The sequence below is a fragment of the Pelecanus crispus genome, chromosome 18 (assembly GCF_030463565.1).
Source record: "Pelecanus crispus isolate bPelCri1 chromosome 18, bPelCri1.pri, whole genome shotgun sequence".
NCBI lineage: Eukaryota > Metazoa > Chordata > Aves > Pelecaniformes > Pelecanidae > Pelecanus > Pelecanus crispus.
This window is the reverse complement of record NC_134660.1, coordinates 4165680-4190427: the sequence shown is the minus strand read 5'-3', so window position 1 is coordinate 4190427 and position 24748 is coordinate 4165680. Positions and strand designations below refer to the sequence as shown.

Here is a 24748-nt window from a genome sequence, read left to right as displayed (position 1 = left end):
TGGTCAAAGCGGCAGTAAAGCACTTCCAAATCACATTCCCGTATATTTTAAATTACGTCAGGTTGAATGAGAACGGAAAGTGTATCACTGTTGGCCTTTTGAGATCTTCTCTGTATGTTAACTGTGTAGTCACTGGAGAGCTTACTGAAAGATGTTGTTATTCATTTTACCCATCCAACATATTTATTAAATATGCCAGCAGTCTTTTCACACTGCTCTTGGACAACACTTCTTTTCTCTGAATATAAAGTAATCTCTTCCTGGCAACCAGCAGATTTTCTGAAAAGCCTTATGAACTGAACGGAGACAAGGGAATTGCATCTTTACTCTCTGGATCTGTTTTTTTAAATCTCATTAAGTCAGGGCCTGTAAGCATTTGGAAATGCTTTTTTCTCTCCTTTATCCTTCCTTTTTTGTTCTGTATTTTTAAATCATTGTGAATACCTTTTGTTACCTTCAATCTGAAGGGTGCCATCAGAGTTGTCTGGTTTTCCTCTTTGCTGCTTCTCTTGGCAGTTCCCAGCGCCCGACTGCTGTTGTTTCATGTAGTGTCGAGGTTCTCCAGGATGAGCTCCTGACACGGATGCAACTTTATTATCCCGGATAAACTACAGATGAACTCTTTCTCTGTGATAGCCAAGTATGTAACATAATCTGAGGCATGTACTCCCCATCCTTGATAAAATATGGGTGCGGCACTATGAAGTGCAGTACCTATGAAGTTTTTAATAGACGTCCTTAAGAAATAAAAATGAGACCAGGATTGCAAGCAGGTCTGCAGCATAGTCTCAGACTCAGCCGAGCGCTGCATCAGTGAGGTCCTTGCTATTGCATCTCTGGAAGTTACTTGAATACAACTTTCTACCTGAATGATATGGCTGCGGCTACTGTTAATACCTTGTCAGAGGGGTAAGAGGCTTCTCAGCTCATTCAGAATTAGGAGTCATTTAAGTACAAATGCTCTAAAGCATCTCTTAATGCTGCAGATCTTGTTAACTACTGTTTGTTCCTCTCCTGGCTGCGTCTCACGCGCACTCAGTCAGCCTCCCGTGCCTGCCTGGGGCTGAGGACGTGGGGCAAGGCAGCGCTGGCTGCATTTGGAGCTTGTGTTTCTTGAGCACGTCCCTCTAGATGCGAACAGGATTGGAGCTGTGCAGATGGTATTGGTTTTACTGGTGTTCAGTCACACCCTGGCAATGAAGAAGCATCCAGTGAGCCTATTGATTTTATGAGATGTCAGAAACTTCAAGTCCTCCATTGCCAAGATGCTGTTACTTAAATTTAAATTGCTCTTAAGGATAGGCCAGATGCCGTTAAGTGATTCCATTTCTGTTTTTCAAACACTCATAGAGTGGTTCGTGCAATTCTTTAGCTCTCCTTTACACAAATCACGGTTTTGCTGCTGTTACTGCTTAGGCTACGCGAGGCCGCATGGGATGGTAGCGAAGCACTAAGAGTTAGGATGATGACTGGGTGTGGATTTTTGTGCAATGCTTTGTCTCCTGTAAACCAGAAATAGTCTAGTACTTCTGCTTGGTGGCAACAACATCATGGTTGAAATACTAAATTATGATTGGATGTCTAAGAGACCTGCTTCAGTGAAACAGGGCTGCTGGACTTGGCCTGCGAGTCTGTGGCTCGTGCATCTGTGACACATGGGTTGAGCCTTACCTGGACTGGACTTGGTTTGCAAGTCTAACCCACGCATCTGTTGATGTATGGATTGAGCCTTATCAACTCTGCTGTAAAAAAGTAAGCTTAGATAATTGTGCATAGCCCCTTTTAGCTTGGAAGTCTCATGTTTAATACCCAGAATGATGGCTTTCTAGTTTACAGTTGAGGCCATTAGGTGTTCCTCTGCATAACGAACAGTTGTGATTACGGTAGGAGTGGGTCAGTGCAAATAAGACAGCTGCTGGGTGAAGAAAGCAAACAGCAGCCATGCTGGCATGAGTCTCTTGTCCCACTCATGGGGAAGTGTGTCTGCAGTTTCCTAAAGCAGCTAGAGTTGTTAGCACACCGCCGCTCTGTCCTCGGTTACTTCTAGGCAGGTTGATGGGTTTTGATCAGATACTGCATAGCTTGTCTCGCTGCAATGAGATCTGACCCGAGGGAGCGAAAGATTTTTCTTGGCTTTGAACTTGGCTGTCCCAGTTAGCTCAGCAAATTAAACCAGCGTTTAATTCTGTAGGAAAGAATATCGCGTGCTTAAGAGCATTCCCTATTTTGTTTGAATTTTCTTGTAAAATGTTAATTCCTTCCAAGTTAATTCGCAATTATAACATCAGAGGGAAACTATGTTACAAAAATCAATAAATCAATTTTGGTGATTAAATAATCCTTCAAGAGGAGCTCACTGAGCTGAGCTTGGCCTTTCTGCAGCCTGGACAGACATCCTTCTGAAAGCAAAGGAGGCTCCGGGTTTTGTCAGAGCAGACATTATTCTCTGTGCTGAAGTTATGAAATTGCGCTCTGCAGAGCTGAATAAAATATGAATACACATCTCTTGGAAGACCAGATACACTGGGCACAGTGTCAAACCTCTGGATTTTGGGATGGTTTCATGGGATTAGCTGGAAGAAGGGAGATGTGGGTGTAATTCAGGGAATTTGGACTTTGGTAGGTTCAGAAGTAAATGGGACTGATTCTCACTTTTTTGCCTGCCTTTTACTCCGGTAGTGCAATGCCTTAACACCAGAGTAACTTTACACCCTTTTAAATCTCTTTTACTTTGCCTGAGTATAGCTGAAACACAGCTCCGGGAGCTTTCAGTGTTTTCTTTTATGTTTCCCCATGCTCCATCACAGCTCTTTGGTCACGCTGGTATTTCATTAGCGATGCCATGTCCCCTTCCATCTGTGGCACGAGGGACGGGGGCACGGTGAGGGTTGTGCTCGAGGTACCACCTCCCTGCATCGCCTTGCTCTGCACCCACGGCGATACGTGCCTCAGCTTCGGGTGAATGAGGGAGCAGATGTGTAGGGACCGCTCTGCTGAATCCAGCATCTCCCCTTGTGCCCATATAGAGCCTTTGCTTACATTCGCCTCCCTTATCGCTGCTGCGTGTGTGCCCCAGTTCATGCTGTGCGGGGTCTTGCAAGGATGAGGACTCCTCTATGGCTCTCCATATACACGTATGTGCGCATCCACGCCGGCACACCTGGCTGCTACGGGAGCCGCACTGACACGGGCAGCCTGCGAGAGCAGACAAAGGCTGCCGGAGCTGAGCTGGCAGTGCTATTAATTTTTCATAAAAAGAAATCTTACATTAAATATAGAGAAATCTCTGATGATAAACTCTGCAGTGGTGAAATTCAAAGCAAATCATTTCGCTGAGCTCCTTGATGTAGAAATCATTACTGCCATCCTCTGCTGTATGGGGAAAAAAAAAATAAAGGCAAAAAAGCCTGTGCTGTTGGAGTCTAGTTTAGCATGCAATTAACGTTGACAGAACAAGTGACTGCAAGTATTTATCAACAAGTCCAAAGCCAAGGTCTGGGAAACATTGCAGAGGTAACAGATTACTCATGAATACTGCACTTTATTCTGGAATAGTTCGTACATGCCTTATTCATAACAGCCAAAGTCATGCATATAATTAAATTTAGGTAAATACCCTACCAGCTGCAGCTGAAAAGCAATTTAGGAGCTAACTGTGGAACCCGGGCCTGTGTGTCAGACGGGAGCTGCACTTCATCTCTCACTGTGACGAAAAGGCATGTTAGAAGTTTCTGGATCTTCAATTCATGCTTACAATTAATACAGTTACGGCTCCATTCAGAGCCTTCCCAAACATTTTTGAAGAGGTTTCCATCAGCCCTGCTCAACAAGCAAACAAGTGGCATTATTTCCTCTTCTGTGATGTGAAGGATAGAGGTCGAGGGGGTGGCTGCAGGGTCCCCTTGTGCAGCCGCTGTGGGATCTGGAGCAGAAAGCCACGGTTCGTGAACGCCAGCCCGATGACTCTCCCCAGAAAGGAAATGAGTTGATGGCTCCGAATGAACTTGCACCACCAACCTTTTAGTGGAGGTAAATGCACTGGCTCTTCTCCAAACCATAAGCGCAGCATTGCGCATCTGATGAGCTATTGAGATGCATTGAGTGTATTAGAGTGATTATAGGTTTTCATAATCTGGCTGAACGGGGACGGATGAAATCTAGCAATTGCGTCGCTCCTTGACTTGCAGCTGTATCTAGCAGCACTCAAGCTGCGTATCATTGTTACTTGTTTCCTTCTGATTTGTTTCTCCTTTCCGTGGGCATTCCGGGAGGTTAATCAGCATAATGAGCAAATGTATTTGTCTGTCTCTTTCAAAAGGATGTGACCTGATGTTCTCCTCCCACTCAAAAGATGGGGAACAAAGAGGGGAAGAGCGAAAGGAAGGAAAGGCAACAAGCTGTAGATAACTTAAGGTGCTACAACCACTTCCAAGGGCCTTCTGTTTTCCCAGCTTTTTATGTTTTGTCCCTTCTGTTGGTGCTATATGGAGCATTCTCACAGCGTGGACGCGTGGAAATCGGTGGCACTGCCCTGTGCACAAGGCATCCTGCCTAATTTTAAGCACTTAGGCTGAGGCATCTAAGCTACGTTGATGGGCTGAGTCACCATCTGGAAGAGCTTCTCCTTCTCCAGTGATGGGACCACGGAGCTACGGGATCCCAACGTGGGCATCTCGCCATGTGCCAGGCCAGGGTGCGGAGAGGAGCGTGACAGGCAAAGCATGCAAAAAAAGAGTTTTTCTTCAGTTTCTTTCAGCTCAAGTCGCCCTAAGTATGAAAGGCACTATCAGTCAATAAAAACATTTCAGACAACAGTTTATTATTTCAGTTGATGGTGCCTCTGTAAATTTAATTGCATTTTGGAGAGAGGCACAACAGAATTACCAGGGAAAGAGTTTATTTTATTACATGTAAATGGGATGTGGTGCTCTTTCACCTCTGAAGACCTGGGGATCAAGTCTTGCCTTGTAAGAAAAAGGTGTTCTGTTTTCCATCCTGCTCCTCCAGCGGGCACATGCCCACATCCTACCAGTACCACGAGGTCTGGCCAAGCATCATCGGGCTCCACTAAAATGAATCCGTGTGTTATCGGTCTGAAAGGAGGCTCATTGGCAGGGCTTGGGGAGACCTCGCCAAACACCTGGCTGTGGCATTGCAAGTCTTTCACTTTTATCCTGAGTTTATTTTGAGACAAGGGTAATCATTCTTCCTGGATGGAGATGGCGCTGGTAAATCTCCACCATTATGAAAACTTCTTCCCTTCTGTAATATTTGCTTGCCATTTGGCCACGCAAAGCGCTTTTCTGCTTTACCAAATCATGATGAGCGAATAACATTCCCTGTCCTTAAAAGCCCTTTTAAAGCCACGGTTGAGATCATATTTTATTTTCTTTGGCTGGAAGGGGTTTGATTGCTTTTATGCATAGTCACATTTTGATTTAGTTCCACAAATAAAGTGGGTTAAAAAGGACTCCTTTGGGAGTACCCAGGGGCTTAAAGAAGAATACAAATTTGTTGGCAGAACCAAGAAAACTGCAACTCCCCAGACCACTGAGGTCCAAGAGTGGGGCCTCGGTGGCCTCCTCCCCTGCTTGCTGCATCTCCTGCTGTTGAATCCACGCGTGCCCACGGGGGCAGACATTTGCCGATCTCATCCACAAATGGTTTGCCATACTTCAGATTTTTACACTGCATGTGTTTTGTGCGTGCACAGAGAGTCAGCTTCTCACATGTTTGAGAAGACCCAGCCATGCTGAACTTTTCGGTGTTACGAGCTGGAAGTTTGTATGTTTAAAAATGTCAGTAAAGATCACCGTTTGTGATGAAAGGTAGTACCTCTTTTATTATGTTTTGCCTTAAACAGGGCTCTGTGTTAATTTGCTTTGGTTGTCAACCTGGTAGGTTGCTGCCAGAAGCATCTTTATTACTGGAAATGCTGGAGAATGTGTTTAGAAGGAGTTTTACGTGGAAATGAAGTTGCTTCACTCTGCAGGATGTGTCACAGGGTGGAGAATGTAGTTGTCATTTAAAGGATGTTTTTTCAAAGTGCGGATATTTTAAATACGTCCTTTTCTAATGACTTCAGGATTGGTGGCATGCTTTCAAAGTACAGTTCTGTTCTGCAAAATGATAAAAGTAGCATTCCAGTTTTCATGAAATTGTACCTCTAGTGTTTCCAAATCTGTGTCTGCTCATAGAAAATATATTGGTTTATTTTTGCTGTCCTCCAATGTTTGGGTTTTTCTGAACTATCAGTGATCGCCAATAACAAAGGATTAGTTGGTGGTGTACAAGTGAGAATTAGTCCAGCTCTGTTTCCCAAAGCTGGATGAGGTTGAAGACTTAGCAGGAGCAAAAATTGTTGTCAAAAGTTCTTTTGTCAATGTAACAAGCAAATACTAATGTACTCTTTCTTCTGATTTTAGGAGTGGCCACACATTACTTGCCTTTTGGTTTTCCCGTCAAGAAGGAAAACTAAATCGACAGCAAACTATTGAACTGGGACATCACATTCTCAAAGCGCATATTTTTAAGGTAATGAAAATTAAAATGAAGACTTACACCTCAACCTCATCCCTGCTGTGTATAATCTGCCAGCTCTGGCAGCATTCAGCCTCTTCTTGTTTTAGGGTTGCTGTAAGAAGTGTGATTGCTTCAGGCTGCTGAAACATGTAGAAGTGAGCTTTAGAAAACTGGCAATGGTTTATAAGAAACCCTTGAAATTAAACCGTCCTTCAGACTGTAAATTCAGCAGATAGCCTCCTTACCTAAAATTACTCGTCTACTGTAAGAGGTTTCTTCCCATGTAAGATGAGTTCCTTGTAACAACATCTAGAAAAACCACATCATTTAAAAGGAGTGGTTTTGAAGAATCCAACCCAAAATTCAAGTTGTAAAGGGAAGATCTGATGGTCCTTAAAATCTGATGGTAGGTCCATTTTACTCTTCACACAGACATATAAGACCTGGGTAATTGAAAGGAAAACTTGGATGTGAGCATCAATATGACCCATAAATTAAGTATTATTCTTTTGCCTGTTGGCCCTTATACCAGAAGATGGAAATGAGAGGATGGATTTGTAAGGTCACAGGAAATAGAGAATTTATTAAAAGTATTAGGATCTGTGGGTGCTTAACACTGGCAAAAATGAGGCTATATTTTTATCTGATCTGTATATGATTTTACAGAGTTAAGAGCTTCAGCACCTCTGTATTTCTAGAGCAAACAGATAGCTGTGTCTTGTGTCAGTCCTGTTGGATTTATTGATTGAGTTCCCTGTGCTGAATTCACCATCAGGTGCAGTAGCAAAGTCTCCTTGTTTGGGAAGGCAATGGCTGGAGCCAAAGGGAAGAACCCCAGATCGGCGCATTACCCAATCAGTGTATAATTTTCAAATTTGGAGTTATGTTCCCAAGGCCAAATTCAGCAGTGAGTTTACTATTCAGCTGCCATTTCCATCTAAATCTGATTCCAAGTCTTCTTCATTTCACACTTCCACGATAGAAACAAATAACAGGGTTTCAGGCTCTAAACAAATGACAATTTTCATTAAGTGGACAAGTTGCCTGTACATTCCAGATTTAATTGAGCAATATTTACAATAGTAGAAAATGCCAATTAGCATATGAAAAATGTCAGTACAGCCTTCTGTTTCTAATCACTCGGCAAAAGCCTTGGTTTTGCAACACTGCAGTAAGAATAGTATGTCTTGGTGACAGCTAAGCATAGCAGTATGTTATTTGGAAGTACTATAAAGTTTTGAAGGGGTTTGGATTAGCTGGATTAGAAACAATGTAAAACTTAGTCTTTCGCTTTTCCTTGAATAGGTTTATTTTTATTCCTTTTTTTAACAAGTGTTTACTGAGGATTTGTGAGTGTTTACTGAGTGAAACAATAGCTGCATTAGTTTTTGAAGGAGGCATTGAGCTGGAATATTGCAGACCGTGTTTAAGATCTTGAGCATGCTTTTAAGATAGTATTTCCAAGAGTATGTACACAGACTCCTTTTCCTGTTGTTACTGACTGTATTTGTTTCTAAACAAGCTTTTTTGGGTTTTTCCATTCAAGCTTTTCATTCTGAAGCCATTACCAGTATGGCATGAGTTTTCTGCCAAGTAGGGAGCATGTCAGGTCATCAGTTCAGTGTGTTTTTCCTGAAGTATCATGTTATAACAGCAGCTTTCTGCAGACACAAATATCCTAATTTTGAAGGTACTTACGGAGGCCTGATGCCATTGTCATTCCATTTTATTTACCCATCACGAAGCCAGGAGAGGATTAGAACAGGGCTAAAGCATTTTGTCCAGCCAGGGAGTACTGAGAGCTAGGTATAGAGACGAACTTTGATTAAACAGTGCAGAAAACATATCTGTCCTTCCCCAATCCCGATCAGTTCGAATCCACCCGTACCTTGTGCAAGGTCATGATGGGACACTTGGAATTTCCAGGTGTAAAAAATCAGTGATGCACAGACACAAGGCGATGACCCGATAGATAGGTGTAAAGAGGCTTCCATGCTCTCTGCTTTGCTTGATGGCTGAGATCTGCTCGTTTTCTTTTTTGACACAAACATCCTCAAACAGTTTGGGGGGGGGGAAAGTACAAATGTTTTAGTCTTTTAAAGCAATTACCAGTCTTAACAGGAGCATATGGAAACCCAGCTTGGAAAGCCTGGCATGGAATGAAAGGGCAAGAAGAGAAATGTGCAGTAATGATACAAGAAGACCCAAACTTCAAGCTGACGTATGTTTTGCAAATCAACCAAAGAGAAGTCTTCAATTTCATCTTAAATTAGTTAGCTAAAATGTCAGTAATCCAGAAATGGGTGTCCCTTGTCCCCAGATTGAGAATGTAATGACAATTATAGGCAGAAACACTCACTTTGACAGCTACGGGTATGTAAAGGGTCTGATATTCCTTGAAAAACAGCCTTATAAAGATCTCATGTTGCAGGTGCCAATGGCCAAATAGCAGAGGAAGCGGTAAGTTAGAAATGAAGGGTGCTGACAGCTGCGTACCAGAGTGCAGGGCAAAAAAAGCAAGCGTGTTTGAAAACTGGGGTTGTGTGGGGTAGGCAAAGTTATTCAACTGAAGCGTGCATGGTCAGGCCATGCCTTGGTCCTGTGTCGGACAGTCCCAGTGAAGTGGAAACCACTCACGGCGTTTCAGTTTGATGTGGTGTCAAGTTGGGATTTGCTTTTGCTGAAGGATTCAACCTGCTTTACAGTTCTGGGCAGAAAAGGGAAATAGAAAAGGAAGATGCGATGTGTAAAATGAGAAATACTGTGGTTTTGTTTCAGCAACTGAATGATAATGGTGCTGAATGTATCTATTCTTTAAAGGATAGATGTCATCTTTTATGTCTTGCACTAATATCTAAGTCTATATGTTCTGATACAGCCGTTAAGATTTTTATAGCCTATGTGATTATCTTCAGATGGCTATTCTGAAAATACTGCTCTTACCCTTGGTCCTGATGGTGACTCAAACAGCTTATTTATGGGTTTGATAGTAGTATGACTATTTTTAAATTATTTTAACTGTTTATTATAAAATTGTTTTCCATTTATCCAATTATACTGTACTGAGTTCACTGAAATTTAATACTGACCTCTAATGTCCTGTATTCTGTCATTTCAAAAGCAGCATTTAATGGTGGCCAAAATTCCTGAGGTCTTTTTCTGCCTCTTAACACAAGCAGATATTTTTCTCTATTTAGCTCCCTGAATTTTGAAGGAAACAAGCACATGGGGTTGTTATTTATAAGAGCTTGTCTAATCTGTTGCTTCTTTTTACGGTAAAACCGTTTCAAGTGACAAATCTGTTGATGGCTGGTGCGATGCTTCAGAATATCTTTCACATGTAGGTATTAGAGGTCCGCAACTGAGTCCAGGAGCGGGCTCAGACGATGATTCCTGCACATCTTCCTTTAGAGGAAACAAATCCCGCCTTTTGCTGCTGGTTTTTCTTGCCACCACCCTACACCGTCCGTGTCAGTCTGTCATGCAAAAGACTTACAGACTGAAATGTGCTCCTGCCGCTTTGCACAGATAGACATGACCACACGGCATGCAAGGAAGTAGAAATCAGGGTTTGCATATCAAAACAGAATTAAAGATGTCTGTACGGTTTCCATGGAAACAGCAGGCTTTAATGGTAAATCAATAGCAGAACAGCAACGTATAGGGCGTACCCGCATCACACAACAGAGCACAACACACAGCGAAGCCCGGTGCTGGAGTTGCAAACCCATTCCTCTCATCTTCGATCCAGCTGTTTGCTCCCATCTGTTGGCTGCAGAGCAATTATTGCTCCTTCGACAGGAGGAGGGGAAACTTGCTTAGCAGTTGTGCGCTCTGCCAGTTAGTGTTGCTGGAAAAGGATGTCAGACCTTCTATATATTACGTATAGCCTGATCACGGACGCCAGCCAGAAAGGTTGGAGACAGTCTGGTATGAGATTTGGGAATACTGTTCCAGGCTCTGGTGGAGACTTCCTTAATTTATCTTGTTGTGAGCAGATATTGTCATCTAGTTTAACTGTGTGAATAATGAGGAAACTTTGTGAATCAGTTCTGCCAAAATAACATGTACTTTATTAAAAAAGAAAAAAAGAAGCATGCTGTGCTCCTGAGCGTGCTGTTTTCTGAGGGCGTTGAACGGATTCAGGTTGCTCACAGTTTAGTCCTGCCTTTCCTAGACCTTGGAGATGGCTATAGTAAGTTATTTCCTACAAGCTTATTAATGCACTGCAAAGGTCAGATGTGGCAAATTGTCACATTACCTTGTGTATAGCTGTTAGTGTCTTGAAACTCTGTGAAGTCCAAAGGCCCAGGAGGATCTGCCCAGTGTAATTGAGCATATTTGTAAGCTTGCATCTAAGTCATCTTCTCTTTTTTAGGGGCTGAGTAAAAAAGTTGGGGTATCTTCCTCCATCCTGCAAGGGCTTTGGATCTCCTACAGTACCGAAGGTCTTTCGATGGCTTTGGCATCTCTGAGAAATCTCTACACCCCAAACATAAAGGTACTGGAGGAGGAGGAGAGCTGGGGTGGTTCAGAGCTCACGTGAGAAGCTCCCAGCAACGCGCAGTAAGCGTGCATAGAGCGTTTGCTGTAGCTGCCTGCCCCTGGCCCTGGTCCTCCCCAGGCAGTGCTGAGCAGCTTGCTGGACGTTCGTCCCGAGCTGGGGAGAGGCCATCAGTTCAGCTGGGATTTTGTTACTGTCTGGGATGATCCCTCAACTCTTCTACTTTGACCCAGGATCTCCCGGGATCTGCAGCGAGTGAATAGTGAATTTGCACCTGTGCAAAATGATTCACTTGCGTTTTTCCTCCCCAAAGATGTGAGGTGCGACAACTGGTGTTGAAATTTGACAGCCCCGTAAAGGGCTTTGGCTTAGACAGGCGCTAACTCGGAGGCAACGCCAAACACAACGGCACACGCTAGTTCAGGCGCTATGTGCCCATTTGCATTGGTAAGGATGAATACGTCAGCCTAAGTAACTCATCCCTACAGCAAAAAGGATCTCAGACAGTGATACAGATGTCAAATTGACCTTCACCTGGAAGGATGTTTGCCCCAGATCCTTCCCATACGGGCAAAAATGCCTGAAATGGGACCGTATATTTGGCAAGTGTTTTTACTGGGCATTTTATGTCCTTCGCTGTTTGCTTGGAAGCATGCAGAGGGCCCTGGTTTAAATTCTTTTGTTGCCCTGAAAATAAACTAATGTCTCTCCATAAGGCTCAGCTAACAGGAGCGCTTCTTTCCCTGTGCAGGTCAGTCGGTTGCTGATTTTAGGAGGTGCCAACGTGAATTATCGGACCGAAGTTCTGAACAACGCCCCCATTTTGTGTGTCCAATCTCACCTGGGTTACACGGAGATGGTGGCTTTGCTCTTGGAGTTTGGGGCCAACGTAGATGCCGCTTCTGAAAGTGGCCTGACCCCCCTTGGCTACGCGGCTGCTGCTGGATTTCTAAGTATCGTTGTGCTGCTGTGCAAGAAACGGGCCAAGGTAAGGTGACCACGTTCCTCTAAAAGCTGATTGAAACTATTCCACGTTTATGCCAGTCCTGGCATTAGCTGCAGGCAGGATTTGTAACCCCTGCTAAAGCATATCCTCCAGCACACGGAGCCAGGGTGCTGCGCGGCGGGGTTGGCTTTTCTGCTAAAATGTAGTGGCTTTGAAAATCTTGCATTGACACCAAAGCTAAGTAGCTCCTGAGAGCCTGTAATTAGTATTCTGGAATTCAGGCCTGAGGTAGGAACTGCCTAATCACACTGCACTGATGGCCTGCTGAAGGACGTTCTGGAGAAGTCCTTGAACCTCACGAGGTTAAAATGGCAACGTTGCCTTTGCAGCACAGAGCGTTCTTTAAATATCTCCTCGAGACACATTTTCCAAAAACTGCTATCTGACTTGTCCTAGAAAAATACCCTTTGTTTAGCTTTGTGGTGAGTGTTTGGAGTTTTAATTGTATATAATGAGTCAAGTTTAAATATTTTGTTGAAGAAAAAAATTGGGCTGATTTTTGAAGTGGAGCCTCCTGGAAACAATTTGTGGTTTCTCTATATGTTTAGCTTCAGTTCAAAAAGCAAAATATGGGTTTGTATAGTTCTGGTATGAAAGTCGGGATGACTGAGGGACCCGTTTAGATCTTGCCATGTTGTCTGTAATAATGTTAGGACAGTATGAAGGCAAAAAAGAATTCTGCTTTTGTTGGGATATTTTGAGAGAGTTGGGTGACTCCCTGACACTCATTGGTAAGAAACAGCATTCCCTCTCTGAGAAAAGGAATATTTGGGCTACAAAATGCAATGCAAAAGTCCTGCCACTCATAGCTTTCCTTGAGTATCCCTAACTGTATTGAGAAAATACCCCAAAACTAGCTGGGTTTAGTTTGAAGGCTGAGATGTTTGATTCTGGCATGGAAAGTTGAGAAATGAGAAATACAAGAAATACTTCTTATATTATAATGTATTACTATTATTAGTATATTGATATTTTCACATGTATTGATATAATTTGTCTTATTAGACTATTAATATAATAATTATTTCTCATATTTATAATATGAGAAATGAGAAATAGTATGTTGTAAAGCACTGAAGGGGTTAACCGGCAGGAGGATGGTATTTGATCTGCCTGTCCTGTTTTCTCCAAGTTTCTGATGTTGGGACAAGACCTAGAAATCCCAGTTGATGTATTCAGGCATTGAGTGAAAACCATGCCCTGTCCTGAAAAGCCAACCAGCTAAGTTCCTACAAGGCTGCCAAGCACGATCTCTGTTTCCTATTGACTTCTTCCTGCATTGGGTTCGTGTTGTGAGTTTGACTGCGGGCTGAGGCACTTCTGTCTCTCTCGAAAGGAATGGTATCTGGAAAACAAGCTCGTTTTCCTTTTGTGGATTTGGATAAAGGAGATGATACCAGTGTGTATGATTTCAGTCCGCAAGAAAACACGATTGCTGGACTTCGGGACACAAAGGGGAAAATGCTTTTGCAGCCTTTGAGTCTGAAGAAAACTGAAGAAAGCTAAAAATAATGGTAACTTACCCAAAGCAAACACTTGTGGCCAAGAGGATGCCTAAGCCTGGGGCAGAGTTGCTTTGGGAATGGTTGTTTTCTGGTCGTGAAAGGGATAGTTTACCAGAAAAATGCACATTTTGCACATGTGGCATTATTTTGAAACCAGTGCTGGAAACTCTGAAGAAACGAAGACATTTTGCCCGTGATTTGGCTTAATTGTGTTTTGTCATCTCTTTTCAAGGTGGATCATTTGGACAAAAACGGTCAGTGCGCTCTGGTTCACGCTGCTCTCAGAGGACACTTGGAGGTGGTGAAGTTTTTGATCCAATGCGACTGGACCATGGCTGGGCAACAGCAGGGAGTGTTTAAGAAGAGCCACGCCATCCAGCAGGCACTGATCGCTGCGGCCAGCATGGGTTACACCGAGGTAAGACCCACCAGCACATCATTGTCTCTGTGGGGTGGGAAACCAAGGGCTGACTACGTTTCCTAGCCAAAACATTGACCAAAGAGGGTCTTGGAGGTGGAGTCAGTACCCCTGTCCTACTCTTCCTCCCCTTCCCATCCCAGGCAGTGGGGTTCACAGATCCCTTGGCAAACCCTGTGGTCTGGGCAGGCGTCCAAGAGAGGAAGTGTAACAAGCCTTCAAGTTGTTGGAATAAACCTTTAAGCAAGGGTGGATAAACAGTGTTTTACTTACACCTCTCCTCCAGTGCTGTTAGGGGAGTGTGAGGCCACGTAGGTTTGGACTGGATGCTGGGGGGAGAGAAGAGCTGAAGACCTTGCTCTTATCATGCTGATAAAGATTTGTGATGTGGAAAATGATGTATGTTTTCCTACCAAGAAGCAGTCTTTGAGGATTTTTGCATTGGTTGATTTCTTTGCTAAATTGAGCTCCTCTCATTTACTGGAGTTTTGATTTTGCTTTTGTTAAGCATAATCCATGAAAACAGAGGTAACGTGCTCAGATCAGAGGAGCTAATTAAAGAAAGCTGGGAAATTCTTATTGGCTAAGTGACTGTGAGTCGAACCGATCAGAAGCAGATGTGACTTCAAAACCCTAAAGATCTTACATGTAATTTGTAACAGGGCGCAGAACTTTTTAAATGGGAATTTCCCCCCAGATAATACTGGTCACCTTTATAATGTATAGAAAAGAGTTTTGGAATTGTTTAATATTTCTGTTGTACCGTAAAAGGTACATGGCTGCTTATAAGAAAATACTCCAAGTCCCTGTTTTGAGGTGCTTGCACTCATAGGAGATGCAAGCTGATGGTTATTCTGCTGTTTTTCTCCGACTTTGGTGATAAAACAAATACTTAACATGTTTATAAAGTGATCTTAATCTGGAGTCTTTGCTGCGATTGTACCCTTAGCGTAACTGTACCGGACTTAGCTTTACGCTTTACTCAGGCAACACGAGGTCCGCTAAGCAGGTCAGCACTCGGCTGGGAGGTCAGCCGGGTGCACGGGGTGTTTGTTACACCAGGCTCGCACTCTCCCATCGAGGCAGCATCACATACACAGGGCATCTACTGTGGAAGGACCACGGGCATCACTTCAGCAGCATCTTTCGCAGAGGCGCTCTCCTGGGTTCCCCGCTCCCCCCGTGCTGCTGTCATTCCCCATGTCCCATTTAGCACTAGAGCATCACTGGCAGGACATGGGAAAACAGCACTTGTCACCGAAATCCCTGCTCCCCCGTGCTGCTGCCTCTCAGTCTGTGCCCGCAGGCAGCTGCAGGCAGTGGAGCAGGCAGGGCTTCCTCCCAGGTACTCAGAAAAGGCTTGTAGTAGCCTAGACCCCAGCAGATAACTGTTTCTCCTAGAATGAGAAAAATGTATCTGTCCTTCAGTCACTGAAGTAAAAATCTCCATTTTCTTCTTAGCCTCTTGCTTCCTCACATCATATGATCCAAATGCTGAAATTTTCTGCCAGTTTTCAGTCAATTAATTCCTTTAATTTACCCTTTAAAGAAGTTAATTTGCTTCTCTGGGGTTTCAAGCATCCACAGCTGGAAGAAAAGCATAGTGGAAGTCTGCTTAAAACAGACTGTTAGACAGTCTGCTTAAAACTGGTATTTGCTAGAAAGGAGCTAACAGTTTCTGGAAGTAACTTCATCTTGGCTGGAGGTTAAGCTAATGGAGAGGCTAACGATTATAACTGAGCCATTACAGCACTTGTCCGTGACTCAGTTTCCCCAGCAGTAAAGGAGACGACCATACCCATTGCACCCGGTGAGCACGGACACAGACGGACACACCGCTGTTTCCTCCCAGGTTCCGGCAACTGTAGCTGCAGGTGAAGGCGCGTCCACTGCACACGCCGGGTCATCTGCAGCAGGACAGACACAGTTATAAGGAACTGACGCTACAAGGGCTTATCGTGTGCGGTTGTATCAAGACGCTTGGGTGGGTTTTTTTGCTTGTACAAGGCAGCAGGTTCAGTGATTGATCTCTGGAAGAATATTTACTTGAGTTCAGGGTGCCAGGCAGAGCCTGTTCCTTTTCCTCTGTGTATTCAGAGCAGCTCGTGCTAAGATGTCAGCAGTTTATATATAATGCATCCAAGCTCGTGAGCTGACATGTCATTTTGTTTTAGATTGTCTCCTACCTGCTCGATCTTCCAGAAAAAGACGAAGAGGAGGTGGAGCGAGCACAAATCAACAGCTTTGACAGCCTTTGGGGAGAGACAGGTGATTTCTGTAGATGCTGTAGCTTCTTCTTGCGTGTTTGTGTTTGTATTTATGGGCTCTCAGTCACCTGAGGCATCCCTGATCCCTGGCACTGTTTTGATGAAGGGAGAAGGATCAGTTCCTCTGATTTGATTTCAGGTGATTTACAGGTGTCAGGGTGGAGCTTGCACTCAGCTTAAGTCAAACAGAGAAGTTTGGCTTCTGAAAATCCTGAGCTTCTGCAGCTCCTGGCACTTTTCAGGAGCGTGCAGGCATGCACCATCTCTGACGACCAGGCCACTAATTTCTCTGAAACATCTTGCATTAAGAGAGATGGACGCAAAATTCTGCTCTTTCTCACTTGGTATTTGGCATGTTTATCAAAAGCATCTCCCCTGTTTCTCTCTCCCCTTCCCCGTTACATGCAGCACCATGACTGTTAAATTATCCATTGGTTTTCTGAAACCTTCTCATTATTTAAGACCTGATAATTAAACAGGTGGCCTTTTGTGCAATACTGTATTTTTGTATTGATGGGTATAATACAGAAGCCCTACTTTCCTAACTTTTACCAAAACAAAAGCAGTCATTCACCCTTTCCACTTCACACAGGTGAATCGCACTGTCATCTTCATTTCTTGAGATACTCAAACTTGGAGTTGTTAGCTTTTAACTCCAATGACCTCATAAATATTATCTACTGTCGTTTGTACTCAACTCACTAATCTACTTGCATCACTGGTAATGTTCCTGTCAAGTTAATACACCAAGGTAATGTTCCTGTCTGGGTAACGGAGCACTGATTTTGATTCTGTCAGCTCTGTTTAAAAATGACACGATCCAAGGGTACAGACAGTGGCTGGCGTGTAGGTCAGGTTGTTTCTGGTTAGAAGGGGGCGGGGGGAGAAGCAGGGTTATATTCTGAGCTGGTTTGTACACTGTGCCTTTGAAAATGTGGCCTTATTAGAGCCTTGTAATGAATGGAGACTATCAGAAAGTATCACCCCTGAGCTTTAAAGGACAAAGACGGAGGGATGAGTTGTCCCACCAAGGAGCCTGGCGGGTGGCCACGCTGCTGTGGGCCACTCGCGGGGCATTTGGGAAGGAGTCAGCCCCTGCACCCGCAGGGACATAACTGAGTAGCAAGGGCATTGTGCCATTATTAGCAGCAATAAGGGCCATTGTGCCATTATTAGCGGAAATAAGGACAACATATACAAATAAGCAATTTAAAAGTGCCCCTAGGTTGTCACGGGAGAAAAAAAGAAATTGGATATGGAATTAGCCAAATGAAATGACTGAGCATTGGTAATAGGACAACGGCTTTGCTACCGGTGCGCTCACAGTTTGAAGTGGTGACCAGGCCAGAGACAGCTCATCCAAAATGTTCTCTGGTGTTTGGGTCCTGAGGACTCTTGTAAATAGGATGGTGATCGAGATGCCTTCGGAGTTTGATCAAAAGCCTCTGCAAAGTGTCTCCCTGCAAAGTAACCTCATGGGCAGCATCAGACACTGCAGATCGGCTCCTTGAGTTAAGATAGTCCTGGGTTGTCTGGATGAATCTGGCAAAGCCTGGTGTAAGGCATTTGCTGAACTGGTGTCTAACCCTGCCCGTCCCTGGGGCTCTGCCTTTGCCGGTCACGCCGTCCTTCTCTGTCCTGCTCAGCTGTGCTCTCTGGTCTGAAAGCTGGGCACCGCACTCTTCTCCCTGACAACATCCAGCTCTTCTCCTTCCTCTTTCCTTGTGTCCTGGGCAGCTCTGCTGTTCCCCGCCTGCCCGTTGCCTCGAGGACTCTTCAGCAGAAACCTTTTCCATCTCTGTTGTCTCCCTTCCCATACCTTGGCCCCCAGCAGTGCCAAAAACTGGACTCTCACAGACATCTGGGAGTTTCTCTATCTAAGAGGGGTTTGTGAGTAACTGGGATAGTTGGGAGTGTGGATTTGTGATTTGCAAATCTCACGCAGATTGAAGAGCCATCTCAAAGGAATACCCATTTATCCCATTAAAGTTGGTGGTAGGTAAGATGGGAAAAAGAGCAAAAATGAGTTAACGACCAAATTCAGCAGTCTTTGGTCCTGTCACAGGCAGGACAAGTTTATATGGATCTCACGACTCCCTTTCACATTGTTTTTTTTGTTTGGTTGGTTGGTTGGTTGGGTTTTTTTGTCCAAAAAGTCAGTCATGAGTTTAGATAAATTTGAAGAGAAACACCGGTTTCCACCTAAAAATAGCAATCTGCTCTAAAAATCTGAATCATGTCTTGTCTGTTTTTTGATACTTGTTGCTTGTGTGTCTAATCTTCCGCAGAGCAGAGCTGACTGCTTGGCTTAGTGATATCAGCCTGATATCATCCAAATGGCAGTGCCAAGTTACATCATAAGCTTAGGAATTGCTGACAGCACACTATAGCCAACTCCAGATGGAATATTTCGCCCTGGGACAGGACTAATATCAAAACCCAGCACAAAAGTATCTGAGTCACTCGTATAACTCCATCAGAGTTGGAGGTGCAAAGAACGACTCCATCAAACTGCATTTGTCCTGCTGCCAGGCTGTGAAACAGATACACGTGCCGTATAGGAGTGATTTAATGATTCCTTCTCCAGATAAAGTTGTTTTCTCTCTAAGAAAACAGACATGCTCTGCAGAACAGCAGAGGCAGAATGTGCTGTTGCAGATCCCTGGTGTTGGAGACTGTGGCTTGTCTGACGTTGCTCGCTGACACAGGGGGCATGTCCACACCTGAAACTTGTCTCAAGTTTTGTTTGAGCCATGTTTTGAGAAATGCAGCAACTGGTTTTTGGCTTTTATGCCAAGACTTTGTTATTGCACGGTGAGCTGTTCTCCTGGCAGTTCATCCTCATGGAAAAGCTGCAAAATGAGCATTGCTGTTTTTCAGCCCAGGATCCTGGTCGCTGCTCCTTGGCTGGGTTGGGTGGACTCGCCTCATTCATGCTGGGCCACAGGAGCTCTCTGACAGACAGTAAAACTTCAAACAAAACCATTTCCATTTCTCTCATTTCCCCCCGTCACCTTTCCTTGGCTTTTCCAAACTCCTTTCAACACACAGGCACAGCTTTACCTTGTGTTGTGGTTTTTTAGAGACTAACGGCTGTTGTAAGGCACATTGGTGATGTGAGAAGCAGGTTGGTACGTCCATCTAAGGAGTGTTAAAAGGCTTAAATATGCAGGTACATCTAGAATTTTTCCTCAAGTAGTTTAATTGAGCTTACCAGCCACAGGATAGTGCCCTGGGCTTGAGGCGACCAGCAGTGGAGCTGGAGCTTGGGGATGTCAAAAGCCGCTCTGGTTAGAAGGCTGAAGGTACGCGGGTGAGGCACCCGTATTCAGAGCAGCAGCAGACTGTCCAGCTTACTGCAGCTGCAGGGACCACAGGGGGTTGGTTATCTGGTCCAACCTTCTGTTCAAAGCACAGGCACTCACGAATTCTGGGTGTACCGTAGTGAGCTGGTCTCCTAGGGTCCAGCTGGACTGAGCTCCTTTTGCCCCTCGGAGAGTTTCTCCATTTCTGGGGATAGATGCTTAGATATCTGTGCGTTATACAAGATGAGCTTGGATAGGTTTCTGTCAGCAAATTCAGGTCATCAGTGAAGGTCTGACTGCTCAGTAGCACAGAAGCTCTGGAGCTTCCCTTGAGCTGGAGCCGCAAAGGAGAGGCTGGAGGTACATATCCGCACCACTTGCTTTGACCCTGAGGAACAGAGTAGCAAAAAGACATGTCAGTCCAGGTAGAGTGGGTTGCAAGACAGAGTGGAGAAGGGTATGGCTATGGATCAAATCATCCTGTTTCAGTAAAGTCTTTTCCAAAGAACATTTCATGGTGAACACCAAACACTTTGGTGATTTACAGTATTTTCATTGCTGCAAACATAAGTCATTTTGACGTGAAATACCTCAAATTAACCTGCAACATTTCAAGTGCAGGCAGGTTTAGAAATAGAACCCAAAAGCCTTGCATACCGATCCCTCTGCCGTGCACATTACACACAGTCCTCCTTCTATATTTGTAGCTTACGTTTAAAACCCACATGGATCTGATTATAGATTTTGCAGTATGTTCTGCCTGTGGCAGCGAGATGATTTTTCTTTTAACTCTTGGTGTCTCTCAACCCCAAGAGAAGAAAACTCAACCATAATGTGGAACAGAATAGAGAATTAATTAAATCTCCCAACGTTAACAGTGTTGCAGTTGGAAACCCATCAACACCTCGTAATCAGCCATCCCACAGAAATGTACTGCAAAGAAAAAAACAAGCTACGTCAGTTAGAAATAGACTCCCACCTTCTGCTCGAACTCCTTCTAGAAGCAGCAGAGCATCGAGCCAGAGGAGCCGTGCTGAAGTGCACAGAAAGTTAGGGAGAAGGGGGAGGAACCAAAAAGTCTAAAATTAATACCAAAGACGAGTCAAAGGCAGGTCCTGCACTTGGAACTATTTTCAGATTGAATGTGCCTTTTCCAACCTAGCCATAGCTTCTGAGTTAACAGAGCACATTTTGTCAGGGAAAGAACAGTCAGGTGTTACTGCTACCCACCTGTAATATCGTGAGCATCTGTAATACTGGAAATGAGAGATAATTTTGGTTTTGCACAAAGACCCTTGCTGGTAGGATCAGTTCTGGCCAGAAACAAAGCCTAGAATTAGCGTTTTTCTTGGAGAACAGGTAAACATATTCATACCATTTCTGCTTTCCAGCTGTTTCCCTGGATTCAGAGATCTACAGGTTAACGTGGGGTATTAGAAGTCCTCCATCTGAATTACGCTGCTCTTGTGCTTGTTCAGACAGAGAAAAGCCACAAATCTGTCTGACATCCAGTGGCTGCCAATGATCTGTCAGTGCCTCCAGCTTGATCCCTCACTTGCTCTCCTGTAGTCATGGTGGAATGAGTCAGGGACAGGTTGCAGAAGGTCTTGTCGAGATAGCACGTACCTGTGTTTTCTCATTGTGCCCCTACCAAGCACACTCAGTCTTGCAGCCTGTGGCTTTTGCAGTAGGGAAACCTGCAGGAGGCACAGGGGAAAACGGTGAAGGTTTCATGTGACAAGGCTCTACGTTTCCTTGCAGCAACACCTTGAACCTCAGTCAGACGTGCCTGTAGGTTATTTTATGCTTACTGCAGTTTTCATCTGGTTTCACTGTGACTTGCGGAAAATAATAAAAAATAATAATAATAAAAGCTGATTGTCCTCTTTCCATAACGTTACGAGATCTTTTCCTGGAAGAGCTGACCTTTGAAGTAAACTAAAATGACAAGTACGAGCTGGAACTGTACTGATCCAACCCGTTTTCTTTGTTCATTTTGCCTGTCGTGAGATATGTTTGGCATTTCAGGCACCATCACTTTGGTATCCAGCAGAAAGACCTATCTCCGGATAGCAAAAAGCTCCGCGGAGAGCGTGGCTTTCCCTTCACTGCTTGTCTCTCTCTTCAGCTCTGACGGCAGCGGCCGGGCGTGGGAAGCTGGAGGTCTGCCGGCTCCTCCTGGAGCAGGGTGCTGCGGTGGCGCAGCCCAACCGCCGCGGGGTCGTTCCGCTCTTCAGCGCCGTGAGACAGGGCCACTGGCAGGTGAGCGGGTTCCTCGTGCCTCCGGGATGGCCTGAAATGTAGTGTCAGGCCATCCCTTCCATCTTGCTGAAATATGGGTGGAGAAGACAAACCCAACTCTTCTGGGGAATGGTTGGAGTGAAAAGAAGTGATATTGATGCTTCAAACACCCTGAGCCCTTGGCTGCAGACAGCTTTTGCTTAAGTACTGCGTTATCTCACCATTTGGGAAGCAAAGGGAATGCTCTTGACTGAAAAGGTCGTTTTTCCTTGTCCTTATACCTCTGTTGCTTCTCCTGTGCCCTAATTTTGCAGCAGTAATCCCAGAGGGCACCGTGCCTTGGGGGGTGAGGTGTCAAGACATGGAGACCGCTCTGCTCTTCCTTGGCTCTGGTTTCTTCCCGGCTGGGTCTGTATGTATGACGTGTGTTCCCAGCTGGGTCTCTACATACTATCGTGTGTTCTCACTTTGTGTGTTGTAGATTGTAGATCTCTTACTCACACACGGCGCTGATGTGAACATGGCAGACAAGCAGGGGCGGACGCCGCTGATGATGGCTGCATCTGAGGGACATCTGGGCACGGTGGAGTTTCTGCTCGCACAAGGTTAGAGCACGTGCTTGGAAGTGTGTTGGAGACTGGCCACGGCGAGTCCCACCGCACTGTCTCCTGCACAGCTGGAGTTTGTAATGTCGGGGTGGGGATTGTAATCCCACTGCTGGATCAGGCGGTGGGAGAGGTCCTCAGCACCGTATCCAGCTTATTGGAGAACAAGACTAGAATAGTCGTGGCGTTAATCTTGACTATCCATTTTGTTGTCTGTGTTTAGTGTTCACAGCCTCAAAACCACGCATTTGAATTAGAAAATAAAATAACATGTCACAGGTGCTTTGAGCATTGAGTTAAGAATATGCCCTTGAACCACGCTTGGAGCTTTCCCCTCAGACAAAAAAATCAACAAGTGATGTGATTGAACTGTCAACGTCACCATGGAACAGGCAGGCAAGACTCAACCACGGGACCAGAGTTTGGGACACGTTTTAACACTTCCGTTTTTAGTGCTAGTATTGTTGCCCACGTTTTTGACACCAACATCAGCGGGGGGGTAAGGCCCCGCCACAGACAAGGATTTGGTGTATTTGTTGAAAATAAACCAGAATTGTTTTGAAGGTAGTCTGCTCTTCAGCTTTGCACTCACAGATTCACCTTGCTCAGTATTTTCCGTGTCTAATAACTCTCCTTCACTAGGAGTTACTCAGTCAACAGGAACATGTTTCAATTTTACTCATTTCTGCTGTACATGTTTGAGGTGAGTCAGAACAACACGCTGCCTGCAACCTGTGTGAACACGATTATTTCTTATTTCTGTAGTTCTTTAGAGACTTTTTTTTTTTTCTTTTGACAAATAGCCAATGTTTGCTTGGTTTGTTTGGGTAATTTTCTATTATTTGGGGGGACTAGAAATAGCATTTAATTGTTGTATTGTTATTTGATATTTTTATTTCAGGTAAGATCCCTCTTTGGGAAGGGATATTTTCTTCATATCGTAAGTGACTGTGTCTGACCCCTTAGCCAAAATGTGAGACACTTGAATATTTTACGGAGTAGTTGTAAGAACATTTTCACACTGTAAAATGGCCAGTCTTACAGGAACGAGTTTCTCGTTGCTTTTCTGTCTGTCCTGAGCCACAGGCCAGTGGGATCGTTGCTGTTTGGTGCTGTAACCTGCATAGGGATGTGACAGAGATCAGTTTGAGGCACGAGCTTCTTATGAATTAATTCAATTCTTTTCTGATGTTCTGTTTTCTTAAAAATTTCAAATTAACACTCTCCACATGTTTGAGTTGTACTGTGGCCCCTTTTGCAGCTTGACTGTATCTGTGTAAAAGGCTTAAAATAAGTGATTTATTTTGCTAGACTTGAGAACTGTGCCTGTGGCTTAAGACTGGTTCAGTGGACAATGAAAATACCAGATAATCTGATCCTGGCTATGGGATCGCTAGCAAATGAGCATAATGTTTCCCTGGCTCCTTGGACACTGAGAGCCCAAGAAGTCAAAAATATGAAAACCTTTTTTACTTTAAAAGGTCTGTTCTTCTAAATAGCTTAATAAACTCCACTAAATGTGCTATAACACATGGTCCTGAAAAGTTAGCTCAAGCTTGGGCAGAGTACAGTGATATATGGTGTATTTTAATTAAACTGGCTTTGACAGTCCTGTTCAATGTTTCATTAAAATCAAAGTGTGTGAATCATAAGCCATAAGCATTAATTAGTGTGTTGCAAAGCAAATCTCATTTGACTGTACTTGATTAACACAGTCAGTGTTTGTAAACACTTTTTATTAACAGAGTTGCAGTCATCAATCAATTTGGAATCCAAATTTTTAGAGTCACCTACTGCTCTCACTTAACACCCAGAAGCAATGGACGTGTGAATAGTGAATTAAACTTCCCGGGTAGCAGCTCTGCTAAAGCTGATATTTATACGGATCTGTGTTACACAAAGCAAAACAATTCCTGATGCTCATTCCATTTGGAGAGAGCTTAATTCTGAATCTTGTTTTCCTGCAAAAATCAATCCCTTGATGTTTGTGCTGCCTTGGGGTACATGGTACGTGCGGGTGCTGCTCCTCGCTGCCTGTCTTGTGCCGCTGACACACAACACTGAGCCTCGTCGCTGCGGGGGGGTAACCCTGCCCAGGCATGGCATCTTCAGGTACATCCCCTGCACAGAAAGGATCCGACCATCCTGGCCACTCCCTGCTTCTTTTTGATGCTCCAGCAGCGTCAATAGTTTCTTTTCTTCTGTAGCTGGCTCATTGTTGTGTGTCTGCTGGGTAGCATATTAAATCATAAACTCTTGCATTTAGCCAGTTCATTTTAGGGAAGGAGCAGCCCAGCCCTTCTCAGAAGCAAGCTGGGTTTACCCAGACAAAATCTTTCCCACTGCAGCAGGGATCGGTCCCATGAGGTCACCTG

The 24748-nt window shown here is 44.4% G+C and overlaps 1 protein-coding gene across 3 annotated transcripts in view; it reads left to right on the top strand.

Moving 5' to 3' along the window:
• TANC2 (tetratricopeptide repeat, ankyrin repeat and coiled-coil containing 2) overlaps nucleotides 1-24748 on the top strand; it is a 212134-nt gene that overhangs the window by 175111 nt on the left and 12275 nt on the right. For all 3 annotated transcript variants that reach the window (XM_075722714.1, XM_075722713.1, XM_075722712.1), the window contains 7 exons: nucleotides 6426-6534; nucleotides 10901-11023; nucleotides 11778-12014; nucleotides 13770-13955; nucleotides 16130-16223; nucleotides 21656-21789; nucleotides 22250-22373. In XM_075722714.1, the coding sequence (XP_075578829.1) occupies nucleotides 6426-6534; nucleotides 10901-11023; nucleotides 11778-12014; nucleotides 13770-13955; nucleotides 16130-16223; nucleotides 21656-21789; nucleotides 22250-22373 (1007 nt within the window). The remainder of the gene's footprint in view (nucleotides 1-6425; nucleotides 6535-10900; nucleotides 11024-11777; nucleotides 12015-13769; nucleotides 13956-16129; nucleotides 16224-21655; nucleotides 21790-22249; nucleotides 22374-24748) is intronic.